General features: G+C 39.1%; 1 protein-coding gene across 3 annotated transcripts in view; it reads left to right on the top strand.

Moving 5' to 3' along the window:
* The window catches only part of LOC129703923 (cilia- and flagella-associated protein 46), a 219745-nt gene that overhangs the window by 70741 nt on the left and 126816 nt on the right, over window positions 1–22188 (top strand). For all 3 annotated transcript variants that reach the window (XM_055646637.1, XM_055646638.1, XM_055646639.1), the window contains 6 exons: window positions 2475–2602; window positions 2701–2843; window positions 14627–14757; window positions 18817–19029; window positions 19456–19675; window positions 21759–21908. In XM_055646637.1, the coding sequence (XP_055502612.1) occupies window positions 2475–2602; window positions 2701–2843; window positions 14627–14757; window positions 18817–19029; window positions 19456–19675; window positions 21759–21908 (985 nt within the window). The remainder of the gene's footprint in view (window positions 1–2474; window positions 2603–2700; window positions 2844–14626; window positions 14758–18816; window positions 19030–19455; window positions 19676–21758; window positions 21909–22188) is intronic.

Below are 22188 nucleotides of genomic sequence, written 5' to 3' on the forward strand. Positions count from 1 at the left end.
CACTAATCCCTGCACAACATCACCTGTAACAGATATTCAGTCAGGGTTGATACCCATCAACCTCCATCCTCTGCCTCCTATTACCATTCCAATTTTGGATTTACTTTTCCAACGCATCTCAGATTCCCTTTGCCATAAATTTCTCGACTAGCCGACCATGTGATTGCTTGTCAAAAGTCCATGTCTACTCCTCTGCCTTCATCAATTTCCTCAGTTCTTTAAAAAAAAACCTCATCAGATTTGTGAGACATGATCTCTCTTGAACAAAACTATGCCGATTCCTCCAAATCAGTCCTTGTCTTTCCAAATAAAAGCTGTGTATCAATTAACCAATGTATGTGGAAAGGTTGGTTACTACATATAATAGTTTACCTTAAAGTTCAGAGGTCTTCCATTAAAAACATCAGCAGAGTGTTCATGGAAAAATAGAAGCTAAATTGCATTGTTGTATTCTAAAAGGCTTCAAAAGAGGAAGTGCATTTCATAAATATTGTGTCGGTTCATTTCATGGTATCTCTAAATATCATGTGATATGTTTCTGATGTATAATCACTGTTACGAGGTGGTAAACAGAGCAGGCAAATTATGGAGATGCATGGCATCTTGAATCTCCTTCAGTCCGAAGACATGTTCCAATCTGAAACATCGCCGTCCATTCTCTCCACGCCTGCTGACTGACCTGCGCAGTTCCTCCGCCACTTTGTGTTTTTGCATCATTCAGTATTACCATCAGCAATACATTAATGACCTCTTCATTGGAGATGGGTGATTGAAGTCTATATATTGGCTAGGACATTCAATTTAACTCCTGGTTTAATTTAAATTACATCATATGATCTTTTATACATACATGAAAGACCAGAAATAGGCTTAGTTTAATGTCTCAACCAAAATATGGTTTTGTCGTTCATTTGTATAGAATACTAGACTAAGTGGGACCCATTGGATCCCATGTTCACACAGGAGGGCTGGTCCCCCAACGCAATATTCCACCTCTCCACCAATTCCAATATTGGTGGCCGGGGGGGGGGGGGGGGGGGGTTTCATAACACTTCAAGCAGGGTGCAAGACAACCAAATTGAAGTGCTGTTTCATACCATTTCAAGCAGGGTGCAAGGCCACCAAATTCAAATGCAGTTTCATTCCATTTCATGCTGGGTTCTGGAGTGCAAGTATAGGTATTGTGGCCTGAAGGGACTGGTTTCCAGAGGGCTAGTATGGACATTGTGGGCCAAATGGATTATTGGGATGACAGCTCAGTTACTCAAGCCTGATGTGCCACCAAACTCAAGTGCAGTTTCTTGCCACTTCAAGCAGGGTGCAAGGCCACCAAATTCAAGTGCAGTTTCATAACACTTCAAGCAGGGTGCAAGACAACCAAATTGAAGTGCTGTTTCATACCATTTCAAGCAGGGTGCAAGGCCACCAAATTCAAATGCAGTTTCATTCCATTTCATGCTGGGTGCAAGGTCACCACATTCAAATGCAGTTTCATACCATTTAAAGCAGGTGAAAACACCATAAAACCACACAAAATACCACATAAACTCCACACTCACAGTTCAGTAGACATTCAGTGTGTTCACTTCATTCACAGCTCAGACAAAGTCCTGACCTCTCCCTCCCCCATCTTGCAGAGACTGAGCCACACCCACATTTCTGGGTTTTATAATCCCTCCCCCTCCCACCGGAAGGGACGTGGCTTTCATGGCATGGTTGACAGGAGAGAGATTCTCAACATTTTTCTGTATTTTTCAATCCTCTGCACCTGATGAGCGGAGGGGGACTGAGTAAGATGGCCAAAAATTACAGCTATAAGTGGTAGCATTTTATCTAAAATCAATATACAGTGCAAACAGGAAATTGTCAAGTTACCACTACCAACAACCATTTGCAGTGCAGCATTTCAAAGCAGTTACCACCACCAACAACCATTTGCAGTGCATCATTTTCAAAGCAGTTACCACCACCAACAACCATTTGCAGTGCAGCATTTCAAAGCAGCTACCACCACCAACAACCATTTGCAGTGCAGCATTTCAAAGCAACCACATTTTCATTTTCAAACCACATTAAGGGCACCACATTTCAAAGCAACCACATTTTCAAACCACATCACAGTTGAGTAAACATGTGTTTAGTGTTATTCACAGCTCCGTGAGACGTGACCCTCTTGCTTCCTCCATCTTGAGTGAGGCACAACACTTCTGGGTTTTATAGTCCCTCCCCCCTCCCACCAGCAGGGGCAGCAGAGAGAATGTCAACATTTTTTAAACATTAATAACTTTTTTATTTTTCATCGATGGGAAAAATCCTCGTCCTGCACAGCGGTGGGGGGACTCTGAGTAAGATGGCCAAAAAATCACAGCCGTAAGTGGCAGCGTTTTTTCAAAAATCATGAAACAGCAAAACAGGAAGTGGTCAAGATCTTACTTTTAGTAATATAGATACCTATCATTTTGTTGTGCTTATAGGGTGGGACTCTGGACTGATTTAGTCAAAGTTGCTCGTAAGCAAGAAGTTTGGGATGTCTGCCGTGTTGCTTCTGAGTATTGCCTATTGTATGATGATGGACGATGGAAACCAGAAAAGTGCGACGATGGTAATATCAAAGCAATAGATGCTTTACTATTCAAAAAAGCGCATTGTCCACTGCATAAATTGGAAAATATATTTTGTTTGTCTTTTTTTTTTCATCAGAAATGTTAACTGGAATGAGTGAAGCATCGTTATTTACTGTTGAGAGGATCTCATCAGCAATGTTACACTCTACTCGCAAAGTATTTTATTCCTGTATTGATGTAATTAGACTACTTGCTGACGTTTACTTCATTAAAGGAGAGGTAGGTAGTTCACTGGTTTATTAAGTCAGTTTGAATTCTCATCGATGTTAACATGCAACATTTATATATTCTTGTACAAATTGCATTGTTGCACATCCATGGGATAATCCATGAACATTAATTGCATAAAATTTGGACATGTTGGCTGTGCGAAGAAGGCAAGGAAATATTTTTCGATGAGGTAATCATACCAAAAATCATGGTTAAGAAGAAAACAATGTTTATCCGGTTACGTCTGCCACACACAACAGAAATAACACTTGTGCAGGCTCTTTCTAATCAAGGGTCCAGTCAAGAGAATCAAGAGTTTTTTATTATTTGTGCAGAAATGGAACAATGAAATTCTTACTTGCAGCAGCAAAACAGATATGTAAGCATAATACTTTGTAAATGATATTCATAAATAATAAAAAAACAAGTTCAGTATATATTAAAAACCAATAATAGTGCAAAGACACAAACAATGACCCCAAGTCTATGTAGTTCAGAGCTTATTTGGAGGTTATAGTGTTTAATGGTTATTGGGAGGAAACTGTATGTTACAGGCTTCAGGCTTCTATACCTTCTTTCTGATGGCAGGAGTGAAATTAGAGCATAGCCATGGAGCATAGGTGGTGTGGGTCTCTGATGATGCTAGCTGTCTTTATGAGGCAGCGACTCCTGTAATCCCCTTTGATGGTGTGGAGGTCAGTGCCTGTGATAGACTGGACAATGTTCACCACTTTTTGCAATCTTCATTCCTGGGCATTCGAGTTGCCAAATCAGGCCATGATGCAACCATTCACTATGCTCTCTACTCCACACCTATTGATGTTCGAGAGAGTATTCATCGACATACTAAATCTATTCAATCTTCTGAGGGAGTGGAGGTGTCAATGTGCTTTATTTGTAATTGTATCAATTTGTTGGGTCCAGGACAGATCATCCGAGATAAGCATGCCCAGAATTTGAAGTTTTTGACTCTCCACCACCATCCCATTGATGGAGGCAGATTGGTGAATTATCTGCCTTCCCCCTTCTAAACGCAGCATTCAGTTCCTTGGTTTTACTGATGTTGAGAGCAACGTTGCTATTCCGGCACCATTTGATTAGTCCATCAATCTCCCTCCTATACTTTGATAAGTCATCATTCATAAACTGTCCACAATGGTGTAGTGATGTTACAATACCTACCTTCAGTGGCGCTGCAGTTCTGTCACTGGCCGTGTGCGCGACTTTGGCGCATTTGAGGGGGGGGGAATTAAAATGACGTTTTCTCCTGCGTGTCCGAGATATATTTTCTCGGGCTGCTAGCTGATGCAGAAAAATCATTCCGACTTAAAAAAAAAAATCGTGGAACAATTTGATCCCTGGAGTAAAATAAAAAGCTACTTCTAATGCCGTCAACACCTACAACGGGACGGATCTCACTTAGGGGACAACCCAAAATGTAAGTCGTGTATTTTACATATAAACTTGCTTCTTTGGATGACTTTAATAAAAATTTCCTTGGCGATAATGTGATTTTGTCCCCATACGAAACGACAGTGTTTTTCCTGCTGATATGGGTTCAAATTCACTGCAACCGCAACATTCCAATCGATCGCATTCCACAAAAACCCTCTCGCAAGATGATTAAAATGCCCATTAATTTACGGGAATTAAACATTAAATTCCTTCCATTTGGCCTATAAATTCAAGACAATGAGATTAAAAATCATGTTATATTGTGAATTCTTGTGTGAATGTTATTTGGACACTTAGGCTATTTAAAAATGTTAACCTTGTCTTAAATAATGGATAGATGTTTAGATCTTTCCACAAATGCTGCCAGATGTTCATAGTTTACATTATTTTCTATTTTCATTTCTGTTTTCCAGGATTTGTTTTTGCTTTTCTTTGAACCTCCATGTATCCTAAACGACTTCTTCAGTTACTACTCAATCTCAGTAACTTTTGAAATCATTAATGAATTTATCAATTGTGGTCTCTACATTTAAGTCTAAATCATTTATACATACTGTATACCACAAATTATATATACCACTAATACTAAGATGTACATATAATCTTCCCATCACTAAAATTCTTATCAATCTTTGCTTTTAGCCACTGTCAGTTTTCAATTCAACTTCCCTTTTCCATTGGATCTTCTGGGGATTCAATTTGTATGTGAGATTTTGCCAAACATCTGCAATGTGGGAAATTGTTGAACAACTGATATAATATTAAACGCTTCACCTATTTTACTTATTGCAGAGTTGATGGTAGAATTGTCCCAATATTGTTTGTAAATTTGATCCTAATTATAACATATTTTGAAATGTATAACTCTCTTTGCAACATGCTCATCCAACATCACCCCCCTCACCCAGCCACCATGTGTGATCATTCATTACCATTCCACACATCTAAAGATGTTCAGGTATGTAGGTAAATTGGCTTGGTAAATGTAAAAAATTGTCCTTAGTGTATGTAGAATAGCGTTAAGAGTCAAGAGTAGTCAAGAGTATATTTAATTGTCATTTGGACCCCTGGAGGTCCAAATGAAATGCCGTTTTCATTTCTGGAACTGCGGGGATCTGCGGTATTAACTGCGGTTAATATGCGGGGATCGCTGATCGGCACCAACGCGGTGGGCCAAAGGGCCTGTTTCCGCGCTGTATCTCTAAACTAAACTAAACTAAACATTCCCTTCCAATTCTTGGCCTCTGGTGCTTGTGTATCTATTTTGGGGACATAAACCTTACAAACACCTACCAATTTCCAAATTACTTTAGAACATTAACAATTTATGTTTAAAATTGGTTCATAATTTTTTTTTTTTAATTAGAAGTACAGTAAATTACAGTAATACACATCACATATATCTTATTACATTTGTTGTACCACTTCATTTTTCGAGCTTTAAAAAAGGTAGAAATAAAAGAAGTAAGGAAAGTGAGCAAGAGTCGTGAAGGTGCAGGAAAGTGTTGGGAAAAGAAAGCCCTTAGAGAAGAAGTTAGAAAAAAAAGTAAAGAAAGGAAATAGACCCTAGAAAGAAAAGAAAAAAAAAAGGAGAAACAATCGCTCTATCATAACACAAAACTCCGCAAAAAAGGATATACCAACCGTGTTTTGTTTTGTTTTTTTTTAACCTCCCGTTACTAGATCCTGGTACCATTTATTTTTTTAAATTACTATTGCACCTTATGCTTGTAATAGTTCCATAAATGCAGACCACGTCTTTTGGAAGTGGTCTGCTTTGCCTGCTAGGAGGAGTCTCATCTCTTCCAGGTGTAATGTTTCGAACATGTTTGAAATCCACATTTTTACTGTTGGTATTGGAGCGTTTTTCCAGAATTTGAGTATAAGCTTTTTTCCCATAATTAGCCCGTAATTAAGTAAGTTCTTTTGAAACGCGTTTAGTTCGGGGTTACCTTCCGATATTCCAAAAATGATCCATTCTGCTTTTGGTACAAGTTTTATTTTAATTAATTTTGTGAAGATTTCAAATATTTAGTTCCAGAATGTATGGATTTTTATACAAAAAACAAAAGAGTGCGCTATGGTAGCTTCTTGGGACTGACATTTATCACAAGTGGGTGAGACATTGGGGAAAAGTTTATTTATTTTGGTTTTTGAATAATATAGTCTATGTAATGTTTTGAATTGAATTAGAGTATGTCGTACGTTGATCAAGCATTTATGCACATATAGTAAGCGTTTATCCCAGCTCTCTTTTGAAAATTTTATAGCTAGTTCTTGTTCCCAGTCTCTTCTAATACAGGTGCACAACCTTTTATCCGGTGTTCCGGAAACCGAAAAACTCCGAAAACCGGCCATTTTTTCCAGGATGTCGTCTGCACACCAAAGCTCGCGTTTGGCGCCAAACTTGACCCGAAACGACCCACGGTCAACCCAGATCTGTACTACTGTAGCGGCTGCCTCCTCCCCGGAGACCGGGGAGACACTTAAACATCTGTAAATCATTACTTAAATGTTAGACAGTTAGTTTGAAGGACTTTTATGTGAAGGGGGGGGGGGGTTGAAGGGGTAAACTTTAATTCTTAGTCCCCTACCTGGTCGGAGAGACGGGGAGCGGTCAATGCCTTACCGGGTCGCTGTGCAGTAAGCTCCGCAGCGCTGTGGCCGGTGGGGCTGCGGGTGGTGCCGGTTGTAGCTCCGACCCCGGCAACTCTACCCCTGGCTGCTCCAAATCCAGCGCCGCCCGCGGCCGGACGCCCCCCACCCCAGCTCCGCAAATGTTGGGAGTCGGCGGCGTCACAGCGCTGGGATACCAGCGGGAAGCGGGCAATGCCTTACCGGGTCGCTGTGCGGTAAGCTCCAGGGTGCGGAGGCCGCCTTCTCCCAACATTCGCGGAGCTGGGATGGGGGGCGTCCGACCGCGGGCGGCGCTGGATTTAGAACGTCTCGCAGCCAGGGGTAGAGTTGCCGGGGTCGGAGCTCCAACCGGCGCCGCCCGCAGCCGGACGGAGCCCCCAGCTCCGCGATGTTGGGAGTCGCCGACCAGGTAGGGGACTAAGAATTAAAGTTTTCCCCTTCACCCACCCACCCCACCACCACCACATAAAATCCCTCCAAACTAACTGACTAACATTTATGCAATGATTTACAATGATTCCCCGGTCTCCGGGGAGGAGGCAGTCGCTCCAGACTTTTCAAGCCGCCCGCGCTACCTACCTAATCTACGCTAAAAATCTTCCATTCAGAAATCCGAAAATGTCCGAAATTCGACAAGTGTCTGGTCCCAAGGCTTTCGGATAAAAGGTTGTGCACCTGTACCATCAGTTGTAGGTATTTCTATATTTAAAATAATGTTGTATAAGTATATAATCATATAACCATATAACAATTACAGCACGGAAACAGGCCATCTATATAACATATAACAATTACAGCACGGAAACAGGCCATCTCGGCCCTACAAGTCCGTGCCGAAAGTCTCGACCCTTCTAGTCCGTGCCGAACACATAATCTCCCCTAGTCCCATATACCTGCGCTCAGACCATAACCCTCCATTCCCTTCCCATCCATATAACCATCGAATTTATTTTTAAATGATAAAAACGAACCTGCCTCCACCACCTTCACTGGAAGCTCAATCCACACAGCTACCACTCTCTGAGTAAAGAAGTTCCCCCTCATGTTACCCCTAAACTTCAGTCCCTTAATTCTCAAGTCATGTCCCCTTGTTTGAATCTTCCCTACTCTCAGTGGGAAAAGCTTTTCCACGTCAACTCTGTCTATCCCTCTCATCATTTTAAAAACCTCTATCAAGTCCCCCCTTAACCTTCTGCGCTCCAAAGAATAAAGCCCTAACTTGTTCAACCTTTCTCTGTAACTTAGTTGCTGAAACCCAGGCAACATTCTAGTAATCTCCTCTGTACTCTCTCTATTTTGTTGACATCCTTCCTATAATTAGGCTACCAAAATTGTACACCATACTCCAGAATTGGCCTCACCAATGCCTTGTACAATTTTAACATTACATCCCAACTTCTATACTCAATGCTCTGATTTATAAAGGCCAGCACACCAAAAGCTTTCTTTACCTATCTACATGAGATTCCACTTTCAGGGAACTGTGCACAGTTATTCCCAGATCCCTCTGTTCACCTACATTCTTCAATTCCCTACCATTTACCATGTACATCCTATTTTGATTTGTCCTGCCAAGATGTAGCACCTCACACTTATCAGCATTAAACTCCATCTGCCATCTTTCAGCCCACTCTTCCAACTGGCATAAATCTCTCTGTAGACTTTGAAACTCTACTTCATTACCCGCAACCCCACCTATCTTAGTATCATCTGCATACTTACTAATCCAATTTACCACACCATCATCCAGATCATTGATGTACATGACAAACAACAGTGGACCCAACACAGATCCCTGTGGCACCCCACTCGTCACTGGCCTCCAACCTGACAAACAACAATCCACCATTATTCTCTGGCATCTTCCATTCAGCCACTGTTGAATCCATCTTGCTACTCCACCATTAATACCCAACCATTGAACCTTCTTAACCAACCTTCCATGAGGAACCTTGTCAAAGGCCTTACTGAAGTCCATATACACAACATCCACTGCTTTATGATATTAGATTTGCTGATTCAGCCTTTGTCTTCATGGCTTCATCCAATAAGTCTGGAGGCATGTTATGATAGTCTTTTGTGTATTTTTTCAGATAGTCACGGATTTGAAGATATTTAAAATATTGATTACTTTTCAAATTATATATCAGTTGTAATTGTTGAAATGATAATAATTTTCCCGATTCATACAAGTCTCCGAGCGTTTTGATTCCCATTCTTTCCCATTGTGTAAATGATTTATCTATAATTGAAGGTTTAAACGATGGATTATTGACTATTGGCATTAAAAGAGATAGATTTCTTAATTTTAGATTCTGTTTTATTTGTTTCCAAGTTCTAATTGTGCTATGTATCATTGGATTTTTATTGTAATTTTTGTTATTCAGATTCATTGGTGAGAGGAGAATCACTCCTGTATTACACGGACAGCAGTCCTCTCTCTCCATTACAATCCAGTCCACCTGCTGGGCAGAGTTGTCCAGCAGGTGAATCATATTTTTATTTTTTACTGCCCAATTATAGTACATAAAGTCAGGAAGTGCTAGACCACCCATCTCTTTTGGTTTACTAAGGTGTGCTCTTTGTATTCTGTGTGATATATAATCCCATATAAAATTTGTAATGTCTGAGTCTAGTTTTTTGAAAAACTTTTTCGGAAGATATATAGGTATTGATTGAAATAAATATAGGATTTGTGGTAAAAAGATAATTTTTATAGCATTTATTTGACCTATTAAAGACATCGGGAGCGTTTTCCAGAATTTGATTAGATTATTTAGTTTCTTAAGTAAGGGACTATAATTGGCATTAAACATAGCGTGATAGTTTCTAGTAATTTCAATTCCCAAATATTTGAATTTTTCTTTGGCTATTTTAAAGGGAAATTTCAAGAGGTGTTGAGTCTTTCGGTTTTATCGACATAATTTCACTTTTGTTCCAGTTTATTCTGTATCCTGAGAAAGATCCAAAGTCCTCAATTAGATTTAATATGTTTGGTATACTGATTTGGGGTTTTGTGATATACAGTAGTACATTGTCTGCATATAAAGATATTTTGTTATTTGAATATTTTGTATTATAACCGTAAATATCCGGGTGTGTTCTGATTTTTTCAGCTAAAGGTTCAATTACCAGAGCAAATAACAGCAGTGATAATAAACATCCTTGTCTATTGCCCCTTGATAATTGGAATTTCGTAGATAGTATATTATTAGTTAATATTCTAGCCGTGGGTTTGTTATATAATAATTTTATCCATGCGAAGAAGTTCTTTCCCATTTGAAATTTTCGCAATACTTTAATCATATAATCCCATTCTACTTGATCAAACGCTTTTTCTGCATCCAATGAAAAGATAGATAACTCTTGTTCTTGAGGTTTGTGAGAATGCATTATGTTAAGCAGACATCTCAGGTTATTAAATGAATGTCTCTTAGGTATAAATCCCGTTTGATCTTCATTTATTAATTTACTAACATATTTACTTAGTCTTCTAGCTAGTGTTTTCGCTAATATTTTTTGATCCGTATTTAACAAAGCAATAGCTCTATATGAGCCTGGTTCTTCTATACCTTTATCTTTTTTAAGTATTAATGTGATCGTTGATTCTGCTAGTGTTTCAGGTAAGATTTGTTATTTAAAAGCGTATGTATACATTTTCTGTAGACGTGGTGTAACTATGTTGTAAAAAGATTTATAAAATTCATTACTGAATCCGTTTGGTCCTAGTGTTTTTCCATTCTTAAGTGTGTTTATTGTGTCTTCTATTTCCTTAGATGTAACTTGTGCTCCCAGTTCCTCTTGTTCCTTCAGTTCTAGTTTTGGAAGGTTACAATTGTCCAGAAATTCTGAAACTTTATTATTGTCTATTAGCGTTTTCGATGTGTATGAATTCTTGTAAAATTGAGCAAATCTTTTATTGATATCATTAGGTAGTGTTAATAATTCCCCTCTATCTGATTTAATCTTTAAAATTGCATGATCTTTTTCTTGGTTTTTCAGTTGGCGTACAAAACGTTTATGGGGTTTATCCCCAAATTCGAAATGTTCTTGTTTTGTAATTTGGAATAGTCTTATAACTTTCTCTGACAATAATTTATTTAGCTTAGATTTCAACATTAAAATTTTATTATGTTTATGCATAGTTGGAACTTTAGCATTATCTATATCTAGTTGTCTGATTTGTTCTTCTAATTGTCTTTGTTCATTCTTATTCTTTTTGTTTTGAAAAGCTTGGTACGAGATAATGTCTCCTCTAATAAATGCTTTGAAGGATTCCCATAGTAAAGTGGGCGATATATCTGGTGTATCGTTTGTCTCAAAAAATAGGTCCATCTGTTTTTTTAGATATATACTCCCTTGTGGGTCTTTCAGAATTTGCGAGTTAAACCTCCAGAACGATTTGTTTGTAGACATTCCTTCTAATTTTCAAACAAAATTTAGCGGGGAGTGATCTGAAATCGTATTGGTGTGATATTTAGGGTTCATAGTATAAGGGATTAGTTTTGTATCCACTAGGAAATAATCTATACGTGAGTATGTTTTGTGTACCATTGAATAAAACGAGTATTCCCTTCCAGTCGGATTCGTGATCCTCCAAACGTCTGCTATATTTGGATTTTTTATATATGCATTTAAGAGTTCGCTAGTTTTAGATTTCATATTACCTCTTTGTTTTTGCATCGATTTATCTAAGTACGGATCTAGAACACAATTGAAGTCTCCTCCAATTATAACATTTTGGTAGTTAAATTCTGCGATTGTATTCAGGATTTTATTGAAAAATTGAGGATTATCAAAATTGGGTGCATATATATTTACCAAAGTGATTCTCTCCTGTAATTCTCTCATGGATCTCTCCTGTAACTATAAGATATCTCCCTTCCTTATCTGATATAATGTTCTTTGATTTGAATGGTATTCCTTTGCGAATAATAATTGCAGTGCCTCTGGATTTCGAAGTATGTGAGGAGTGAAATGTTTGGCCTATCCAATTCACCCTCAATCTCATCTGATCTTGATGTTTAAGATGCATTTCTTGTAGAAAAGTAATGTCCGTGTTGTATGATTTCAACTGAGTTAGTATTTTGCCCGGTTTAATTGGTTCATTAATACCCCTTATATTCCAGCTACACAGTGTGATTCCTCCCATTTTCTTTTGTTTATCATCTTGCATTTTCACTGATTTTAATACCCTTATTTATTACGGTGCATCCATACCTAAGGACTCTGGATATTTGGGGGGCGTTTATATTACTAACGTCCTTGGTAGATCCCTTTTGCGATTGTCCTTGGAAAAAAAAACACTTAGTTGTGACATATTGTGATAATAAAAATTTGAACAAGTAAAATTACAGTGTCTGGAGTATTCGACACTGTAGTGAGTGTTGCACCCTTCTGTGGGATTCGACATCTATTCGACTTCCGGTTGATGTTGTACAATTAGCTCCACTCCCTTTATTACTCTAAACCTAGGAGGGCGGTACCATTTCAAAATCTTATATATCTATCTATCTATCTATCTATCTCTCTATCTCTCTATCTCTCTATCTCTCTATCTCTCTATGTATCTATCTCTCTATGTATCTATCTCTCTATGTATCTATCTCTCTGCATCTATCTCTCTGCAGCTATCTCTCTGCATCTATCTCTCTGCATCTACCTCTATACATATACACATACATATACACATACATATACACATACATATACACATATATATATGAAATGTATGTATCTAACACTTTAATCTACTAATTATTTATAATTAGTTATACCTATGATAATAGTAAGCTGTTGGCTGAAAGGGTTAAGGTTAACTCGAATCAGGCTCCTGGAATTTTGCCAGGTGCCTGAGTCTCCTCCCTTCTCCACATGAACTACATAGCACTTAAACTTTCAGTATTATCTACGTTAGTTCTAAAATTTGTTATTATTTCTTTATCCCTGCTTAACTGTCTCGCTCTATATACGAGCTAGTCAGTCTTTTTAACACATTATTACATTTTGCCCATTATATAGTTCAAATTAGTTTCCATTTATATTTCTATATTAGTATTGTTAATTATTGTTAATTCTCTATATTTTGTAAAGCTATTTTAAGATCTTAAACCGCCATTTGTCCTTGTGATGTTTTCCACATTCGGCTCTGCTGTTCGTCTCTGCGTTGCTTATCAGTCTTTCCTTCATTTTGAACAAAGAATGCACTTGAGTTGAATTCCAAAGCGTCCAAAGGAGATAAGGTGTCTAGACCAGCGCACGTGGAAATGCTCTTCCATTTTAAACTTTTAGAAAATGGTGTTTCTTCCCTTATCTTCAGGTGTTCTCTGTGAAATAATAAAAGGACAGAAATTGTCCATATCGTCCCGCTGCCTTGATTAATCTTCTGTTTCTGCCACAATCTCTTGGGCATATTTATAAGATGCGTCCGAATTAGTGAAAGTTTTCTCTTTTCCCTTGAAAGTAATGCGCATCCTGGCCGGATAAAAAAAGCCACATCTGACATCTTTAACTCCATGGAGAATCTGTCTTGTCTGTGAGAACTTTCTTCTCTTTTGCACGATCTCAAAGGGATAATCCCGGAGGAGTTTGATAGAGTCGTTTCCAAACGTCATCTTCACTCCGTATTTGAGGTTTTTCATCAGCTCTTCAAGTGCTGAAATGCCCCGAAGTTTGACTATGATCTGTCGTGGGTGGGCTGGATCTGCTTGTGATCTTGGCTTAAATCTTGGTATTCGATGTGCCACTTCAATTTCCGGTTCCACAGGTAAATTGAGTACCTGTTTGATTAAGTTAGCAGTGAACTCACGGGCGTTGTTTCCCTCTGCCCCTTCTGTTACTCCCACTATTCGTAAATTTTGGCGTCTTGAGTCGGCTTTGAGATCAAGACATTTATCTGAGACTTTCGCCAGTTGACTCTTGAGGCTTGGTTCTAGCTTCATTCCCTGCATATCTTCAGCCATTTGTTCAACAACTGTTTCCATGTCTTTCATTTCAGTTACATGTGAAGAAACAATTACACGCACAGCCTCAAACTTCTTCGTAGACTCTTCTTCCACTTTGTTAATTCTCCCCGTTAGCTCTTCTTGCACATCCTCAATTCGTTTTTGTATAATGCCAATGCAGTCAATAACTTTTTGATTACCAGCATTGATGTTCGACATATTTTCCATCAATTTAACATTAATATTTTCCATTATTTTTGAGTTTCCAGCCTCAATATCCTTTCTCAGTTCTCTTACCAAGTTCTTTATCTCCACCATTTCATTTTTCTTCTTAGTAGCCATCTCAGTCTTGGATCTTGTAGCCATTCCAGAATCCACTTCAGAGGTCTGTTCTTCAGGTTTCTGAGTTTTCAGCAGTTGTTTTGAGATTGTTCTCTGAGGGCTCTGAGCTGGAGATGTTTTTTTTCATTTAAAAGCCTTTATCCTCCATTTAAATCACAGCGCTTACTGATGACGTCATCAGCACGACGTACTGGGGCTCCGGTAAGTTTTTTGAATTGATCCCGACCTCCAGACCCGATTTTAATGCGAAAAATCGCGATTTTACAGCATCGGAGCTAAGAGTTGCGACTGCTAGTCCAGCATGGCGCCTTCAGAAGTGAAATTGGTTCATAATTAAAAGTAATTAATTTGGTTAGTAAGATGTGATATATTTTTCAAAGGCTACATATTTATTATTGTAATTTGCTTGTCCAGGCAACTATTCAGTTATTAAGATCAGAGGGTGCAGAGTTCAACAATGTGGCAGTTTTCCCAGAAGAAAAACTACATTCTCAGGGATTTGTAGCCAAAAACTTAGAGGAATCTCCAGAATGGATTACTTACAGGTATTTCAATCTTTTGTATTTGTCCATGTAGAGAAATTATAAATTACCACATTGTTTATAAATGATAAACAAATGCACATATTAACTGTCTGACGCTCCCAAATTTTACCAAATTAAAATGTGACTAAGAGGAAGATTATTAATGTTATTGTTATATTATATGAATTGTGTTATTATATTAAGGTAGAGGTAGTGAAGGAACTGATACGTGAATTATGCTTTACAATTTTGTAATATAAAACTCAAAAACAAAATGTATGCCTTAGCTTCTACTGGGTTAAAAGGTAGGGCCCGATTAACTAAACTTTGAATTGCCGGAGTGCAGTGTAGCTCATTTCTGGAATCATAGTGGTAGAAGTCCTGCTCCTCCAGGACCAGAAGCATTGCTTGAAAAGCACATCTCTTTTCAGGCCGCACTTGCAATCTTCCTTTCACTACTAGGTTTGCTGGTGGCTATTTTAGGAAGGATGGGCACCAACTGAATCTCAGATGGAGGTTGATTGTGCCAAAGTGTCTACCCTTCATTATGCAAGTGTTTTCCCTCCGCAGACAGAAGTTGAATATCTGAAATGTCAAAGGGTCAAAGAAAGTTTGATGTGCAGAAAATGAAATAAAGTATCCTGTGTATTCTTCTGCCATTTGCAAACTATGAATCAAAAAATAATTGGGTTGAGGAAAGTATGGGTGTTACCAGGAGAATTACATCTGAAGATGCCATTATCTACAATGGTCTTATTCATCTCTTGACAAGGCTTCGGAAACAGCTGCACCAATTAGATCCGGCACTGCACTTCCAATACAAAATAACATACAGGCGGCTCTATTCATGTTTGGTTTGTTCTTCCTTTGTACGACTGTGCTTCTGTTTGCCCTGAAGAAGAGAAGAGTCAAGAGCTAAGATGTCCTATGTCCCCAACAGAATGATGACATTCTTACCTGCAGCAGCAAAACAGAATTTGTAAACATAGTGCTCTGTAAACAATATAATAATATAACATTTCATTGCACATTGGGTACAATAAACTAAACTAAATGAAAAAAAGTTCACACAAACATACACACACACACACACACACACACACACACACACACACACACACACACACACATGTAAAACAAACAAACAATAAAAATGCAAACAGACAAGCCCAATGTTACAAGACCATGTGGGGAGCTTATTTGGAGGCTGTAGTGTTTAATGGTCTGATGGCTGAAGAGAAGAAGCTGTTACTGAACCTGGTTTCAGGCTCCAATGTCTTCTACCCGAGGGCAAGAGTGGAATGAGTGTGTGGCCAGGGTTGTGTGGGTCTCTGATGATGCTAGCTGTCTTTTTGAGGCAGCCATGCCTGTAAATCCCATCAATGGTGCGGTGGTCGGTACCTATGATGAACTGGGCAGTATTCATCAATCCAATTCTGTATGAAATACTTTGAGGTTTCTTCATGACCCAATATTGTGCTTTATAAATGAACATTTTTATTTCTTTACAAGCCCTCATTGTGGATCCTGTGCCTTCCTTATTGAGATAATTGTTTTGATTGGTCACTAAATCCCCATATGATTTAGCGTATAGTAAAAGAAAAGAAAATCTCTATCCTCCTACGTCTATTAAGATGACTGCATTGACTGAAATCCCTGAGGGAACCCACACTACTCTGCATTTTGTATTCTTTTCACACATACCTGGCCACATATCAGTTGTCAAACTCCTGCCCGCATGCAATCTAGCCACCTTCTATTAGAGATACATCTCATCTTTAAGGGATGCAAGATAGTTTCATGCAGTGAAGTCTAGCTTTAGCTGATGCAAATCATTTGACATTGCTGATTAAGGCAGATTAAAATTGAATCTGAATTTGATCTGAAGAATGTTTAATTGTCACATGCAAGGAAAGTGAAATATTGAAATTCTTATTTGATGAAGCTTTACGGGCAAATTAATGCAATTACACAATAAATAAATATACAATTAATTATACTACAATAAGTTATCAGTTACACTAGGTGACTGGATTGTAATGGTGCAAGCTGGAGTATGTAGTGTATTGCATGGTCATTCATTGATGGGTTAGTGTTGTGGCTAGGGTGTATTTCAAGAGCCTGATGATTGATGGGAAGAAGCTGTTCTTGAACCTGGAGGTAACGATTCTCAGGCCTCTGTACCTTCTACCCAATAGCAGCAAGATGAGAGCATGGCCAGGGTAGTGTGAGTCTTTGATGATATTAACTGCCTTCTGGAGGCAGAACCTTGCAGATCCCTTCGATTCTAAGGAGGTCCCTACCTGGGACCGACTGGGCAATGCCCACCACTTTCCCCAGCCTCTTCATTCTTGGCCATGCAAGTTACAGAGGTGGTGTGTGTAGGGGAGGGGGTGGGTAGGGAAGGGGGTTTGTGGGGGTAGGGGAGGGGGTGTATGTGGGAGGTTGTGGGGGTAGGGGAGGGGGTGTTTGTGGGGGTAGGGGAGGGAGTGTATGTGGGTGGTGGGGGGAGCGTGGGGGTGGGGGGGGGGTTGTGGGGAGGGTGTGTGGTCAGAGTGGGGGGGGGGGGTTTGGGGGAGAGGGGTGTGAGGAAAGGGGGATGTAGGGGAGGGGGGATGTAGGGGAGGGGGGGTGTGTGAGGGGGGGGGGGGTGGATGGGGGGTTGTAGGGGAGGGGGGGTGGGGTGGGGGTGGGGGGGGTGTGGGGGAGGGGGGGGGTGGGAGGGGATGTGTGGGGTCACCGGTTCCCAGCCCTGGCTCCGACTGCACTCACCGGCTCCATGACCCGGCTCCAGACTCACTCAGCGGCTCCCGTCCCCAGCGCCTGTCATGCACACCGCCCCCGCCCGCGAACACAGCCAGCCCTCACCCGCGGACCACAGCCCACACTCCGCTCCTGAAGGAGCCGATGATTGATTCCGTGGGTGCTGGAAGGGGCGTTGCCGTCCAGGTGAATAACAGACCAATAACTTTTGTAATATTTCTCCGATCGAAACAAAACTTGGTCCACTTGGAACAAAGGAGAAGGGTGAGTAAGGTGCCGAAAAAATCCTACCGATATATGGTACAGTTTTTGCGCAAATTTAAAACCAACGCAAACCGGAAGAGGACAAGATGAAATTTTAGTAATAGTATAGATGACTGAATACTACGATTGCACAAATGACCAGTCAGCATAAATTTGATGTGCTGTCTGCATTCCACTCAGAAGGCATGTTCAAATGTACATTGCAAATGAACTGCAGGTGCCCAAAGATAGACATAAAATGCTGGAGTAACTCGGCGGGGCAGGCGACATCTCTGAAGAGAAGGAATGGGTGACGTTTCGGGCCGAGACCCTTCTTCAGACTGAAACGTCACATTCCTTTTCTCCAGAGATGTTGTCTGACTCACTGAGTAACTCTAGCTTTAAGTGTCTATCTTCGGTTTAAACCAGCATCTGCAGTTCCTTCCTACACAAGTGTTTGAGTTTCTGTTTCATATTTTTTGTATTTTTATTTACCTATTCAATATTGGGAGGTATGATTTCCCTTATGAACATTGTTTCCTTCCCCACAAATAATTCTTGACCTGCTGAATAACTTCAACATATTTAATCTAAATTATTTGCCATGGCAGTGCAGCAAGCACTCCGCAAGCAGCGGCAGATTAAAGACGAGCTGGTGCTGACCTCACCCCAGCTGGGGGCTGGCGCCAGCCCACACGTTACCCCAAAGACACATACACCTAGCCCCAAGTTCGGCCAACAACAGTGCCCAAACCGGAGGGTGAAACCTCATCTTGGACAGGTGTGTTTCCTCCGACATGATCCACACTTTCATCCAGATCGAAAAGCAATGCAAATTATTTCAAACATTTTTTAACATAGTGGGCAATTGTAACTCAAATGCTAGAAGAAGAGAAGTATTTACTTAATTTACTCAAAGAATGATCCTATAAGAGTTTTCCTGTTTTGTCTTTAAAATTGAATGGAATAAGGCCTCAAAATGAAAGAGCACTGCAATGAAGCAGCACCGTGTGGGGCAGCGCTATGCGCAGTATACCTGCATCAATTCTTAAAATTAATTGTGTTTATTTTCAGAAACTGGATAGACTCTTTGTCTGCTGGTGCCACAGAGAACTTCTTGCGAGGTGCAGAGCTGGGTGTCCTATTAAATGAAGCAATAATAGTTTGCAATGCAGCAATCTATATCTGGAATTATAATCATCACCTGTTAGTTTCTGGGAGATATGCGGAACTTGTGAAACCATTTCAGGCACTTCTTGCTGCATTAAAGATAACAGGGCATTCTGGGTAAGTTTGCTTGTCCAGTGATAGATTGTAGTAGGTCAGTTTTCCTCTCCCACATTTCTAGCATGTTTCAGAATTATGCGTCAATACCGCCAGAAACTGAATGCTTACATATTGTCTGAGGGTTACTGACGATAAAGGAGAGCTACATGCCCACACCTTTGACGTTTTGTGGAGTAATTATGAAAAAAACTGAAGTGTGCATACATTCTGAGTGTTAAAGGCTCTGGCATCATTAAATGTAGCAGGTAGAATTACTACAATTAATAATGAATATTGTTTTGGTCAGAGATGTTTTTAAAAGGTGTTTGTGAAGGATATGTGTCTGAAACATTAGCAGAAACATTGATTTATACACTGAAACTGTTATATTTTATAAACTATAATGAAGGATTTAACAATTGTGAAACTATTTTTGTTATACAATAGGGAAACTGTGCTTTTAGTAATGCTGTGTAATGGTCTATGCCGTGGCTTGATTCAACCTTGGATACCCAATCCAACTAACTTTGAGAAAAGTGAGTCTAGCAAGGGCTCTCCATATACTGCCAAGAAAAAGCCATCAGCAAAAAAAAACGAAAAACTAAACATCCCGCTCGTTTTGTCTGTGGATTCTGAAGGTATTCCTCACTTATATGAAGCTCTCCAGGTATGAGGATTCACCCAATAATTTTATAGACAATGCTGTTAACTTATTATTATGTTAATTTAAAAGTACAAACTCTTAATGCAGTAAGACAATTGCATGATAATCCATTTTATTGGAAAAATATAATTAAATGAATTGTAGTGTGTAAGACATAGATTATATACAACAAACGTGGTCTGAGAGAGTATTCAAAAGGCATAATTCAGGTGGTTATATCATTTTTCTTTCCTTCATTCTACAAATTTGTGTAGTTGAATCCTCCTCACAACATAATTCAACCCTAATCTTTATCATAAATATCACAATCATATACATCGAAGGGATAACATTCATTTGAACTTCTCAACATAAATTACCAATAAGGCAGAATTGGCTAGAGCATTGATAAAAGTTCTAAACTTAAAGCATTATTGGAATAGATCACAGCACCTTTTTTTTTTAACATATGCGAATAGCATAAGGTTTATCCTGACTTTTTTCCCATGTTGTGTTCTAGTTTCATCCAATCAAATGATAAATAATTACCTATTTCGATTTATGTCATTATTGCCAAATTTTTAGTCGACGAAACTGTCAAACCAAAGAAGATACCTTACACTAAATACTGTACCTGTATGAGGATATCTTTGCAATGAGATAACTATTTGTTTTAACATCAATATTAACATTAACATTGATACAACATGGAAATAGTAAATTGACCATCATGTCAAGAACCTATCTCTGTGTACTAATTGCTTTTTCCAGCATTTGACCCTCAGCCCCAATATGTAATTGTGTATTAAATGCTCACCTAAATGTTTCTTAAATGCTTTGGGCATACCTTTCATCCTCACCCATACAGGCAATGTATTTAAGTTTAGAATTACCCTCTTAGTTAAACAATTCTTCCTCAAATATCATCCATATCTCCTATCCCTTACCATAAACCTCTGCCCACTGGTGATATTCACCTCTGCAAAGGCAAAACATTTATCACAATCTATCATTAACCTGTGTTCCTCATTGTTTGGTATAAATAGATCCCCCTCAGCCTTCTCCGCAAAGTCAATCAAACTTATATTATTCTCTCTCTTCTCAGATAATTATTGACTGCATCCATGTATTGTCCTACTGAATTTCCTGTCACCTTAGTCACTGCAGTCATATCCTTTCTGTAGTGTGATGATTGCACTATGATGATAATGCACACAACATTCCAGTTGTAGTAGACCTGATTTTTTTAGACATTTATATCATAACCTTCCTGCTCTTGTATCGCTTTCCCCAGCTAATAAAGCTAATCTCCTGTGTGAGTTAATCATCACCGTACCTACCCGTACTGCTGCCGTCAGGGATCCTTGGGATGTACACCAACTGTTATTCAGCACTTCTAAGGTCCTACTGTCTTTGTATATATCTTAGCCAAAAACACGTCCAAAAATGCACATCTCACATTTTTGGAGATTATGTTCCTCCCATCACGTTTATGTCCATCTTAAGTTATGTAGCCTATGACAACTCTTTATTATCAACAATACCAACAATTCTTGTGTCATCTGAAACTTAATAATTATATTTCCTATATTCATGTTTCTGCCATTTGTGCATACAACAAAATGCAAGGGTCCCAAAACCAATTCCTGCAATTGGTCACAGATTTACAATCATGATAACAAGCCCTGACCATTATCTTCTGCCTCCTTCACCAAGGCAATTTCATATCCAATTGGCCCAGGGTCCCATAGGCCAGTACCTTCTGGACCCGTTTCACATGTGAGACCTTTTCAGTGGCCTTACTGAAGTCCACAAGGTGAACATGAACTGCTCAACCCTCATTAATGCATTTAATTACCTCCTTGAAGAATTCAAACAAATTAATCAGAATTTCCCCCCAAACATGATTTATATTGTCATTCAGAACTATTTTGTAATGTTTTTCCTAGCATTAATGTTTGGTGTTAAGGGCATTAAGTCAATCAAACTTATGGGGGAATAGGATGGGTCAGGGATGGGACACTGGAGACTCTCTTTCACTTGCAGGAGCTCAGTGTATATTAACATTTTAATGGGAATAATTAATACAGTGTTGTTTGGACTATAGATCTGTGAATATGCAATGCATATCATAAATGGAAGTGAACCTTCTGATGTTGTTCCTATTGCTGTGAGACATCAGATTATAATCACATGGGTCAAGATAAAACAGCTTCTGCAACAACAAATAGGACCAAGTCTGGGAAGTGATGATGAGGTAAAGCAGTTTACAAATTATTTACTTACACCTCTTGATTTGTTTACTGATGCATATTGATGGGTTTCATTTTGAAATAAATCACTTGGAAATTGGGCTGTTTGAAATTATTTCCATTTTTCAATAGAATGTTGGTTAAAAACATTAAACCAAATATTTCCTCAGCACTGACTTAAATCAGGTATTGTCTTAATCATGTATTTTCTTAATCATGAATTGTCTTTCTGCTGGCTTATTAGCACGCAAGAAAAGCTTCTCACTGCATATCGGTGCACGTGAC

This window comes from Leucoraja erinacea, chromosome 15 (genome assembly GCF_028641065.1).
Source record: "Leucoraja erinacea ecotype New England chromosome 15, Leri_hhj_1, whole genome shotgun sequence".
NCBI classification, from domain to species: Eukaryota; Metazoa; Chordata; class Chondrichthyes; order Rajiformes; family Rajidae; genus Leucoraja; species Leucoraja erinaceus.